Source organism: Nothoprocta perdicaria, unplaced genomic scaffold (genome assembly GCF_003342845.1).
Source record: "Nothoprocta perdicaria isolate Ctin4 unplaced genomic scaffold, notPer1 scaffold_101, whole genome shotgun sequence".
NCBI classification, from domain to species: domain Eukaryota; kingdom Metazoa; phylum Chordata; class Aves; order Tinamiformes; family Tinamidae; genus Nothoprocta; species Nothoprocta perdicaria.
Window position 1 is genome coordinate 2,562,092 of NW_020454106.1, and position 12,305 is coordinate 2,574,396.

Consider the following 12,305-nt stretch of genomic DNA (forward strand, 5'->3'; position numbering starts at 1 on the left):
AGAAGGGCCCCGTGCCCTCGAGGAGGTGGGTTCGGGTTAAGAAAAAGTGGGGAATAAGGAGCAGAATCAGGAAAAGAGCTAAGAGGATGGGGACACAGAGTGAGGAAAGAGGAGCTCAGAAAGGAGAGCTGCGAGGGGGCAGAAATGTGTCCCCAGAGGAGCGACAGGGAAATTCTTGCAAGTTCATGGCATGGCCAGGGAAGTAGCAGGAGATGATSGCCCACGGAAGACAGAAATGTTACTGGGAAAGAGCAGGAAAAGCTGGGATAAATCAAGACAGGAGAAGGAGCCAAATCCATATCCAGCCTTGGAAGGCCTTTGGGCTTGGGAGTCCGAGCCCAAGGAGTGACTGGAGGGCAGGGGATCCCATGGGGCCTCCAGGCGGGCCCTGGTGGGAAGCGGGAGGGGGATGACAGGGCTTCAAGGGCACGGATACGGGTGAGCCGAGGTGTTATCCTGCTCTGCTCTGCGCGCGGGGTGGGAACGGCCTGTGTTTGGGCAGGGACAGGCAGGGGAGTCAAGGCTGAAGGGAGATAAATCCAGGCAGGAAACGTGAAAATCACCAAGCGGCACCAATATGAACTGAAGGAGGCAGCGCCCCGGGGTGAYGGGTGACACCACTTGGGGCTGGGATTGCCTGGGTGACAGGGTCAGTGCGTTTAATGGGCTGTGTTGGTCAGCCCATTAAGGTGTTGTCGGTAGCTTAGAGGTTCTGCTTAATCAGTAAACAGCCAAATCCTTCTAATTAAGTCTTGAGTGTCCTGTTTAAGAGGGAAGGGCTGGATCAGGGTCAGGGATAAGGCTGGGAGCAGCCACACGGATGGAGCTGCCACAGCCCCCACTGAAGGGACCGGTCCCAAAACTGGGGACATCAACCAGCCGCAGCAACTGCTGAGCTCCGTGGATCTGGAGGCATCCGGAGGTCTGCAAGGGGCAGAGACACCGGGAGGCACCGGCTCCAGACGCAGCCTCGGATCATTCCTGGAGGCTGGATCATTCCGCTTCCCTGAGGCCGGGCGGATTCAGGTCCATCCACTGTATGGGAGGGGAGAGCAGCTGGCTGTTCACCTGCGGGAAGAGGTGGCGGTGACGGTGACACACTGGGGTGCACACGGTGGGGACAGCCCGGGGCTACCTGCACCTGCAGGGTCCCCAGGGGGGACACCGGCCCCCGCGGGACGTGGCACCGAGCGGGCGCTCTGCTACAGCCAGCAGAGTCGGTCCAATAGCACAGTGTATAAATAGRAAAGGCCCGAGTGCTGCCCCCTCGTTGCCCACCCTGCGATGGTGCCACGACCAACCCGTTCCCCGGYATGAACGGGAACCCGTGAGCTCCAGTCTGCACCAAAACTGCTCTGGGGAGCCACACGCTGAGCCTCAGCACCCCGGCCTCCTGCTGCAGGGCTCGGCTCACCTTGGAAGCGAGGTACTGCTCCAGGAGCAGGCAGAGCTCCGAGTTCTGCTGCTGCAGCGCAGCCACCTCGCTGATCAGGGCGGCCCTCTGCGCCAGCACCCCGCTGTGCAGAAAGGGTCCTGTTAGCAGCGCCCAGCAAAGCCCCCGTGCAGCTCCCCACCTGCCAGGCACTCACTGGTATCGCTCCAGCGCCAGCAGGAGCGCGTCCCAAAGCTTCAGCTTGGACTCGGGGATGGCGTGTGCCAGCGCGTCCCAGTACTCGGCGTCCTTGGAGCTGTCCCGGCCCCGCAGCGAWTCCTTCGCCGAATGGTCCTTCCCCCTGAGGGACGGAGGGGAAAGCTGTGGGGCTCCAGGCTCAGCTCTGCATGGGTGAGGAGCAACCCTGGGCGCCTCCGCTGCGCTGAGCACTGTTGCCGTCATCACACAAATGAGCACAAGGGTGGCAGCCTCCCAGCCCGGCTCCGTCCCTGGCATCGCGCCCTGCTCCCGGTCTCACCTCAGCTTGTCAAAATCCCGCACGAAAGCCTTGAGGATCCTCAGGATGTCGTCGGCACGGACGTACGTGGGTGGAAGGGAGTGCAGCGAGCCCCGCGGGGACGTCAGCTCGCACCTCTGGGAACCCGAGCCATCCTCTGCTGTGTCTGCGGCCGGATCCGCGGCATCCTGCCTGGCYGGGCTCTCCTGGGCAGCCTGGCTCGGGAAGGGAAGGCAGCACCATGAGCACTGCGCCCTTCCCACGCACTGCCTGCCCCTGGGAGCTGGAAGTTTTCCGGTTTGGAGGCCAGCTGGCATAGCCTGGGCACAAACCTCCTCCCCAAACATCGTGGTCTCGTTTAAACTCCCTGCTGGGATCAGTTCTGCTCCCTCTCTGTCAAGCAGCGCCCCTGCAGCAGGGCTCCTCCCTGACCCCGAGCGGGGCTGGCCCTGGCCACGCTCTTCTACCCASGCTCCAAAGCAGAGCTTCTCCAAAGTGTCCCGGGGCGGCCCTGCCCCAAGGCAGCTCCTGTCCCTGCACGGGGATGGGTTGGGGCTGGGTGCCTTTGTTGGGACCCCACACCAGAGCAGTCTGCAAGGGTGGGCGGCCGTGGCTCTGCTCACCTCCCTGGTCTAGATGCACACAGACACTTTAGGTTGCTGTGCTGCGCTGTCCCCTGTCCTCCCTGCATGTTCAGGAGATGTTCTCCTCCCTCCTTCCTGGGCCCTCTGCTCTGCCGGGCTCTCCCCACCACTGTCCCCRTCCGTCCCACCTGCGTGACGGTCACGTCCTGGGCTCTGTACTTCAGGAAGAAATCCACCAGCTCGTACAGGTCGTCCTCGCTGTCAATCTCGAGGGCCTGAGGAGCAGAAGAGGCCGGTTAGGGTCCCTCCGAGACAGCAGGGGAGTTAAACACGTTTCCCTGCAGAAGTGGGTGCCCCTCCATGGAAGGGAAGGTCATTCGGAGGCTGGCTCCTCAACAGCTCAGCCAAATATCCCTTGGACAGCTAAATATCCCTTGTCCCATCCACATGGACACAGGGTAGAGGTGACACTCTCTCCTCGTGCAATTTTGCCTCTTCGAAGGCCATTCCTGTCTCCTCTAGATGAACCAAGTCTTGTTGCTTACATATACCTGTCCTTCCTGTAATGCAGCCAGCCATTTCTTTGGACCATTTTTTGGGACATTGGGTCATTTGGGGCCATTTGGGACATCCCTGGCCTTGTCCCAGGAAAGTCCCATAGTCCTGACCGGGCCAAGCCCCTACTCACAGCAAAGATGGAGTCGAGCTTCACGAGGGTGCGCTCGTGCTTGCCCAGCGGCTGCAGGAGCCTCAGCAGTTTGCTCTCAATGAGGAAGCCCTTGGGAGATAAGGCAGAGAAAAGGGAACACATAAATAGTGAACATCTCCAGTTGTGCCCAGCACAACCAACAGGCAGGGAAACAGACGGCGAGCTGGGAGAGCCACCCAGTGCCACCCAGTGCCACCCTGTGCCTTCCTACAGCTGCAGGCTGGGAAGGAGAGGGCAGCAGAGCTTGGGTGGCGTGAGGATGTCCATCCCCAGCCAGGAGAGCCTGCAAGAGGCACCCAGTAGGAACGGGCAGGAAAGACGTGAGCACCCTCGGTGCCTCGGTGAAGAAGGGCTGCAAGGGCAGGGAAGGATCTGGCACTTGTCAGTACATCAGCGCAGCAATGGCCACGAGAACCTCCTGATTCGAAGTCCCTGAGTGTCCCTGGAGAAGGGACACACAGCCTGGACCACCACGTGTCCCCAGGGGCAGTCAGACACCTCGTCCCCATGGCTGCTCTGGGCCTGCTCAAGGCTTATGCTGCACCTTGCACGCACCGACTCATCGCTCACGAGCTCCAGGATCCTCTTGGCCGTCTTCCTGGAGATATTTTGCAGAGGTGCCACTTGATCCTCAGCCTTTTCGGSGTTCTCACTTCCTCCTTCTCCACTGGCCATTTCTTCCTTCTCCTTTTCTCTTCCTTCCTCCTCCTGTCCCCCACAGCTGCTCYCTGGAGCACAGAGCAAGAAGGGTGAGCAAAGGGTCTTGGTGCTCTGATGGTGCTCCCCATGCCAGTCCGTCACGAGGGGAACCCCAAGTTGTGCCTTGAGGTCTAGGAAGGCTGACAAGGCTGCGAACCGGCTCTCCCAGTGCTTCCATAAACGGGAACACGAGGCCAAGCACGAGCGGGACACGCACCAGCCTTGGCCTGGCCTCGAGTGGCTGGTGACATCCCCCAGCTCTGCATAAGGGGGATTTACCGTGGTCCAGCAGGGCGCTCTGACCAGCACGAGCAGGTGACAGTAGTCCCTTAACCCCTCTGTGTCTTAGCCTCCTCCTCCAAGCAGCGGCAAAGAAAGGAGTGACGGAGAGGATGGGAGGGTCCGCCAGCCCCAACGGGGACACCGAGGCTCTGTGTCCCACCTGCCAGCAGCTCCGCGGCCAGCTTGGAGGCAGAGCTCTTGGTCTCGTAGTCCTTGAGGGGGCCGGTGTTGTTCAGGAACCAGTAGCGAGGCTCTTCCCAGGGCAGCCCCAGCTGCTGCGTGTGGATGATGCGGTCCGCCTCGAAGGCTCTGCGTATCAGCCCTTTGGCCTCCTCCTCATTCATGAGCCAGACCTCCGTGAACTTCTCCGCGTCGCTGGCAGCAAAATGCCTGTGCAAAGGGAGACACCCCATGGAAATGACCTCCATGGCCCAGAGCAACGAGGCAGCTTCTCTCCGTGCCTTGCTGAGCTGCTCTGAGGCCCGAGGTCAAGTCTCGTGGTGGGTGAACGGCCAGGCCTCCACACAAAACCCACCTCATCATTTTCTGCAGCTCCTTGCACTGCACCACGATGCGCTCGTAGTCGGCTGCCAGGTTCTGGTTCTCCTCCCTGAGCTGCTTCTCTTGTTTGGCCAGTTTTCTTCTCAGGTTATTGAGCACGTCGTGGAGCCTGGAAGGGGAGAATGAGGCTGGGGATCTCTGAGGAGGACTCCTAGCACATACCCAGCTTGTATGAAGGCTTTGGGACTTGGGGCTACCTATCTACCAGTGATGACCCAGCACCAAGGCCTAGCCATGGTCCTTGAGCTGATAAGGCAGAGCCCTGAAAAGAGACTGTTCTTTACCTGTTGAGCTTCCTCTTCTGCTGGGATTTGATGATGGTGTTCTCCTCATCTTGCTTTTTGAGCACCTGAAGGTTGTACTCCAGCTTCTCCTGGTTCAGCTGATAGGTGGCTTTTACCTTCTGGAGCTGCTCCTCCAAGGTCTGGCATTTCAAAGAGCATAAAACCAAGGCCATGAACAAAGGCCATCCCGAAGCCTGGAACCTACTGATCCTACATCCCCCAATCCCCTCTTCCCACGCACATTTCTTCCAGCTCCCATGCACGTGGGCCTCATGGCATGCTCTGGAGCTGAGGTGAGGGATGGAGGTGCTGGTTGTCCATGGTGCCTCAAAATGGGGATGGGACTGAAGTTGCCCTCAGCAATTCTGCAGTGGGACACTAATTAGGGCCTCTCTCCTCAACCTATCTGCTCATTTTCATGCTGTTTTAGGAGCTACGTGACTCTGATACTTCTGCCCTCTTATCAGTTGGAGCTGGAGGGAAGCTGGAGGAAGGGACACGCAGGACAGCCCTAAAGGCCACTAGGAACAAGTGCAGGGGGACACACGGGCACGTGACGAGCAGAATCCCAGCCACAGGCCTCACAGGCAGCAGGTCCACGTGCATCAGCGGTAGCATCCAGGTTTAATTCACTAGTCTGAGTGTCTCCCACACGTGAGAGACGATAGTGCACAAGTCTGACCCTGAAAATCTTACAATGCAGAGCTCTGCTGGGGGGTCTGTAGAGGTTGATCAAGGCTACATCCAAARCCGTGCACCAAAGCCCGCTTCCAGCAAGCCCTTGCCCTCTCTATGTCTTCCTTGCATGAAGTCTCAACACCTCAAACCTAAATCTGAACCTCAGTTTAAATTTTCTCTGCCCCAACGCAAACCAATGATTTCTTCTTGCATCTACAGTGGACACAAAGAAGAGACCATTCTCCTTAAATACATGTGTAGTTGAAGACTTATCACTTCCGCACAGAAATTTCTTCCCCGATTTAAACAGCCTCCGACTTTCAGCCTTTTCTCATGGGTCATTTATCCYGACTCCCTTTGGCCTGTTCCAGGCCCTCTCCCATCTCCTCTAGTTCCTGCCAAGCTSGACACAGGCACAAGGGGAGAGGAACCCGTGTACAGAGTTCCCCCAGCTACAGCTGAAGACGTCAGGTGCATTTGGGCAACAGCCCCACATTTCCCTTTGTGACCGTTGATCCCCAAAGTGCTGCTGCCTCCCTCCCGCGGGCAATTTGTGGATGTTAAACGTGCTCTGTCACCCTCCACGTTGTCAGGATGAAGATGAAGGAACTGCAGGCTCAGGATCGTCCCAYTGAATTTGCCCTTCCAGCCTGACGGGGACCTGGGCACAGTTACATCCCACTGCAAAACCTTCTGCAGGTTGTTTCTAGCCCATGTTTCCAGGATTTCTTCTGAAGGTACAGCATGGAAAATATCATGGGCCTCCCTGAAGTCCAGGAACATGTCCCATTTCTGCCAYGCAGGCTTGGGCAAACAGTAAAACCAAGTGGTGATCACAGGTATTGGAGAAGTCATGGGTCCCTGGCTAGACATCAGAGGAAAAAGCTCCCATCTCCTAGGCCTGCCATCTCCCAAGACCCTGACAAAAGAGGAAACAAGGCTGGTCTGACATGGCTTGGTCTTGAGAAAGTTCAGCTTAGTGATCATGATGCCCAAAGCAGCAAACCCCACAACCTTCCCAGCTGCTTCATGTGTCCCAAAGCCACAGCTCCTGTGCTACGTGCCTGGGGGCCAAGGGCAGGCAGACAGTGATGTATGGTGACATGGGCAGGAGAGAACAACAGCTCCTGTGGCATGGGGCTGCGCTGTGTCTACTAAAGAGCCAAGGTGGCCAGATACCACTTGTGGCTCTCCGACCATCCAGCTGCTCTCTGCAGCCAGCTACGCATGGAAAAACCCAGGGGGTCTGTTCCACTGCCCTCCCACGCGGTACCCAGCCCTTTCTGGACCTGCACGTTAGATTCCAGCTGGCTTTTCATGGTGTTATACTCCTCCACGCCCTGCACGTGCAGCTGATTCAACTGCTTCTCAAACTCCTCCACCTTCTTCATACGGGCAGCCAGGTCTTCCAGCTGTGGGCACAGCAAGAGTCTCATCCACCAGCAGTAACAGCTTTCCCCCAGGATCCAACTTCAGGGCAACCTAAACTTCTCAGTGGTGGCCAGGGGCAGGCCAAGGGGCAGTGGGTGCAGGTTGCAGCGCAGGCAGCTCCATGTGGCCGTGAGGAAGAACTTGTTTGGTGGGAGGGTGCCCGAGCCCTGGCCCAGGCTGCCCAGGGAGGCTGCGGAGGCTCCTGCTCTGCAGATCTGCCAGCGCGCCGGGATGCGCCCGGGTGCCCCGTGCTCTGGGTGTCCCTGGCAGGGATCCCTGGGGGTCCCTTCCAGCCTCAGCCACCCTGGGATCCTGGGATTCTGTAAGCAAAGCCACGCACAGAATTCCCAGGCAGAGTGGGCGGCAAATGTGCCCTTCTGCCCCGCGTGCTCCTGAGGACCCAGCTGCCTGGGGGCAGCTGAGGTCCCAGCTGAGGTCCCTGAGGGCCCAGCACACGGTGTCTTTGGAGGTGGCTCCGTGCTGGACAGCAACGCTGGTCGTGCTACAAACCACGTTACCTCCTGTGCGTTGTGGGCCTGGAGGGCTTCCTCCCATTTCTTCTTATTGTCGTCCAGCAGCTCTTGGCGCTCCAGCTCAAACGCTTTCTGTTAAGGCAAGAGAGCCCTTCAGCATCACAAGCTCCTGCTTCTGCAGCACTCTGGGCCAGTAGCTGTCGGGACAGGACTGAGCCCAGACTGCTGCTATCTCCTGAGCACTGGCCCGACCCCTTCCCAGGACCCCACCAGTGGAGACCTTACACTGCTGCTACMAGTCACCAGAGCCGAGACGGATGCTCTGGTGGGTCAGTAATTCTTCAAGTTCACTGGAAATCATTCTCCAGTGATCAGCAGAGGAACCTGATCACACACTTGATTTCACCTAGGAGGACATGACATTAAGAGGGAGAGAGGCCCTTGCTTCAACAACAACTGTAGGTGTGACTCGTGCAGTGGGACCTTCTGGCCCGTGCTCTGCAGAAAGCCAGGCCAAACAACCACTGTGTTCCCTTATAGCTTTTAGAGAGAAGAATAACCAGCCATCACGGAGCAAGAGCTTTCACATGGAGCATCATACAAGACCTCAGGCCTACTGCTCTGGACGGCAGCCTGTGCAATGAGCCTGAGGCTTCTTTGTGGGAGATATGGAGAAAGTGGGTGCCGGTTTTCCCATCGGATTCTTTCTCCAACAAATTCGTTGGCTACCTCAATCTGCAGAAGCTCATGACGATAGTTCTTCAGCATGTTCCTGATCTGCTCCTCCATTCGCTCCGAAAGGAGGTGGATATCATCCGACTGCTTCTTCAGGGCATACACGTATTGCTCATCTTTGCTTTGCAGCTCCTGGAAGAGAAGAGCAGAGGCCAAAAGTGAAGAAGTATTTTGCCAGAAATCCTCAGAGACTAATTGAGACATCCCCCTTCCCAAGTACAGCAGATGATGAGGGTGAAGGGCCACAGAGTCAAGAACACGCTGTGGGGAAGACCACTTCCCTCTAGAGATGCTCCTCCTCTCTGCTCATCTCRCTGTTTTCCTGCTGTGGAGGAACCTGCCACTTGGCCTTACTGCCCCAGGACACACGTCTATCCCTGGGAACCCGAGGATCCCATCCCAAAGCGGAGGTGGCCCCTCCTGGCCGTCCTTGCCCGGCCCCACGCGACCTGCCGCAGTTCCCCGATGAGCTTGTTCTTCTCCTCCAGGAGCAGCGTGCACTGCCGCTGCTGCTGGTTCAGCAGCTCCCACAGCTCCTGCGGGATTGTCTTCTCCTTGGCCAAGGTCCACTTGGAGGCGATCTCCTCAAATTTGCAGGCGTCGGTCTTGGCTTCATTCTCCAGCCTCTCCACCCTGCGGACAGGAGGGAGACCAACACAAATGCAAGGGGGACAGGAGGCAGCACCGCTGCTGCAGCCACGGCCCGATGCCCAGGCCACATCCAGCACCACAGGAGCATCTTCCTGTGAAACTCATCTTGAATTCCTCAAAGACCTCTTTGGGCCAGCACCTCTCCTGTAACCCCAGCTACAGCGTCCACCCCGATGCTCCACACGCTCGCAGCACTGATGGCAGAGGCAGCAGATCCTGTCTGAAGGGACGGGCCTGCAGGACCCCAGCTCTGCCCCTGCCCAAGGCTCTTACAACCACTTACCTGGGGAGAAAAGAGCTCAGCCAAACTGTGGTCACCTCTGCAGGGACCTCTGGTCTTCCTGGTCTTTCTACCTCATGAGCCTCTTGGCAAGAGCTCTTGCCATCTCTTGGCAAGAGCTGTTGGACAAGTGGTGCCCAACAGCCTCCTGGTTGCATCTAACTAGGATATCAAACTGCCCAAGGACCTTCCTTCAGCGCCAAAGCCAAGTGCTGCAGAGCAACCCATGTCTGTATGASGAAACACTCTTATTTTCCAAGGAGGGGCCCATCCACACTGCCTTGGGGACGGTCCTTGTCCCGGGCTAACCCCTGCTTGGGGATGGGGCAGGACTCACCCGTGTGTGCTAAAGTCATGCCAAGGAACAGACGCTGCACGTCCTCCAGCCCATGACCCCCAAACCTGCTCTAGGAGCTCGTTTCCAAGCCCAGCGCCTGCTTCCTTAACAGGATTCCCAGCGGGAATTCCAGCAAGGGAAGGCAGCCTGCTACAACCAGGCTCCTGCAAACTGTTCCTACAGTGCCACCCAAAGGCAAACAGGAGCGAGGACGGTTGGACTCGATCRTCTTGAAGGTCTTTTCCAATCTTGACGGTTCCGGGATTTTAGGACTCCGTGTTCCCTGGCAGAGCTGCACTCACCAACAACTCACACTCCCCTGGGAGAGCTCAGCTCAGAATCGGAGGATGACTGAAGCTGGAAGGGTCCCTGGAATACGTAGGCTCCTGCTCGCAGCTTCCTCATGGGAGCAGGTCGTGCAAGACCTTGTCCAGGCAAATTCTGGGCATCTCCAGAGCATCGCGGGCCCTTGTCCCAGGATTTGGCCACTCTCACTGTGAATGTCTCGATATCCAATTTCTCAGATTAGGAGAGCCCCAAGTTCTCACTCCTCACACAGGGCAGCCTGGCGAGGGTCTCCTGGCACATCCTCATGACGTGGTTAATAACTACCCTTATCTCAGCTACCAAAGGGCAACCTCTGGAAACAGAAGGTCCCAGGACGTAGTGGTCGGGCTGTGACGCCCCATGACCTCCTGCAATTTGCAACCTCTGCAGGTAGTCTTGACCAATTGGACCTCCTTGTGGCTCCAGATTTGCTCTTTGCTCTTAATTCAGAGCTTGTCTTTAAACAGTTTGAGAAGTGGCTCCAGGTTAATCATGTCATTCATTGGGGTGCTTCAGACCACAGACAGGGACACTCAGCATCACACACACCATCATTCCAGGACCATCACTTCTTTTTCTGTCCATTCTAGGTGAAACCACACGTCACGAGGTGTTAGGGGACATCCTTGACCAACTGGATCACCCAACCAAGAGGACGTGGCCTTAGGTTGCAGCTGGGACATGGGTTATTCACTGAGACCCCTTTTAGTGCAGGGTGGCATGAGGTGTTAGGGGACATCCTTGACCAACTGGATCACCCAACCAAGAGGACGTGGCCTTAGGTTGCAGCTGGGACATGGGTTATTCACTGAGACCCCTTTTAGTGCAGGGTGGCATGAGGTGTTAGGGGACATCCTTGACCAACTGGATCACCCAACCAAGAGGACGTGGCATTAGGTTGCAGCTGGGACATGGGTTATTCACTGAGACCCCTTTTAGTGCAGGGTGGCGTGTTCCCCCTCTCACTGCCCCCAGTGCCACCTCCTCCGTGCCCCGAGTCCAGCGGAGCTCGGTGGCAAACGAGAAGCGAGGGCAGCCAGGCCAAACCTCTGGATTAGCTGCACGTGTTGCAGCATTCCTGGTGGGAAGCYGAGAGCCTAGGATGCTTCTCGTGATGTAGAGGTGAAGATGTGATGGGTTTGGAGGACACTGCTAACCAGCAGTAGGACAGCGGTGCCACCTCCTGAAGCCACCTTGGCTTGGGGTGCTCTGCAAAGAGTCAGCTGGCCAAAATGTGTGTCAGGATGTGATTTTTGGCCTGATWTCTTTGCTTTTGAACATAAATTCAGCAGAGTGCTAAGTCCTAAGGTTTACCAAAGCGTTGCTGCGTGGTGAGAGCTGGGATGTCCCTCCAAGGAGGKGCTCAGGGAGCAGCGTGGACGTCCTCCCAAGAGCACAGACCCCGTGCACAGCCCCTCACCTCTGCAGCCTCAGCTCGGCCTCCTCCGTCCTCCTCTGCGCTTCCCTGCAGTCCGCAGCCACCTGGATGTTGGTCACCAGCTGCGTGCCCTCGAAGAGCAGCTTGGCCAGCCTCTGCGAAGGAGAGRGCAGCCATCCCACCACCCAAACTCCGACTGGCGGCACGCTGGCCACGGGAAACCACAGCCCGAGAACCACSTCCCGCCCAAGGCTGGGTCAGTGACGGTCTCCACGCAAATGCTGCCGTGTGACATTACTCTTAAAAGGAGGGCAAAGCCAAAAGTCCCGGGCCAAGGAGCTGTGAGGACTTTCCTAGGTTGGCGCCGCACCTGCCTGCTCTCCTCGATCTGCTTGTGGCTTCCTCTCTGCTCCTTCTCCTCCTCCTCGGTCGTCTTTGTCTCTGCATCTTCTCCAAGGGCTTCCCTGGACGGGGGAAGCCAAAGGAGAGGGGGTGGCGCTGGTTGAGACCCAGGAAAGGGGGGTTCTAGGGTAAAATCCTGCCCCAGGGAGGTCTCCAAGCCTGGTCTGGGGTAAGATGGGATCATGACCTAGGTCCTGCTTGGGGAGGTTCAGTCCATCAGRGTGGGGGGACAGGGAAGGATCCCAGTTAAGCCTGGGCTCGGAGGGGGGGGCTGCCCCATTGCTACCGGTCTGGGGGTGTCACTGGCGGGGGCTGATCCGGGAGGTCACTGCCCTGGTGCCCCCTGTGCCCAGGGGTATCACTGGGGTATCCGGGCACAGGAACCGGCCGGCTGCCGGTTCAGGGGGGACCTGCACCCAGCAGCGCTTGGGATGGAGCCCTCCCTGGCCGCGTACCGACCCGGGGGCAGGACCCGGGGCGCGGCCGGCAGCGCGGGCCCCGTYCGGCCCGTTTCTCACCGGCGCCTGGCGTCGAGGCGCGCGGCGATGCGGCGGCGGCGCGCGGCGATGCGCTCCTTCCTCGTGGCCCTTCTCCTCCTCCGGGCT

The 12,305-nt window shown here is 58.2% G+C and overlaps 1 protein-coding gene across 1 annotated transcript in view; it reads right to left on the bottom strand.

Moving 5' to 3' along the window:
• Nucleotides 1-664: 664 nt before the first annotated feature.
• The window catches only part of DRC1 (dynein regulatory complex subunit 1), a 12,621-nt gene continuing 980 nt past the window's right edge, over nucleotides 665-12,305 (bottom strand). The window contains 17 exon segments of the mRNA XM_026041098.1: nucleotides 665-1,068; nucleotides 1,415-1,517; nucleotides 1,590-1,726; nucleotides 1,862-2,104; nucleotides 2,662-2,748; nucleotides 3,162-3,251; nucleotides 3,738-3,910; nucleotides 4,324-4,553; nucleotides 4,699-4,833; nucleotides 5,009-5,148; nucleotides 6,976-7,098; nucleotides 7,636-7,722; nucleotides 8,320-8,457; nucleotides 8,775-8,958; nucleotides 11,341-11,453; nucleotides 11,669-11,762; nucleotides 12,219-12,303. Coding sequence (XP_025896883.1) covers nucleotides 994-1,068; nucleotides 1,415-1,517; nucleotides 1,590-1,726; nucleotides 1,862-2,104; nucleotides 2,662-2,748; nucleotides 3,162-3,251; nucleotides 3,738-3,910; nucleotides 4,324-4,553; nucleotides 4,699-4,833; nucleotides 5,009-5,148; nucleotides 6,976-7,098; nucleotides 7,636-7,722; nucleotides 8,320-8,457; nucleotides 8,775-8,958; nucleotides 11,341-11,453; nucleotides 11,669-11,762; nucleotides 12,219-12,303 — 2,237 coding nt within the window. The 3' untranslated portion in view covers nucleotides 665-993.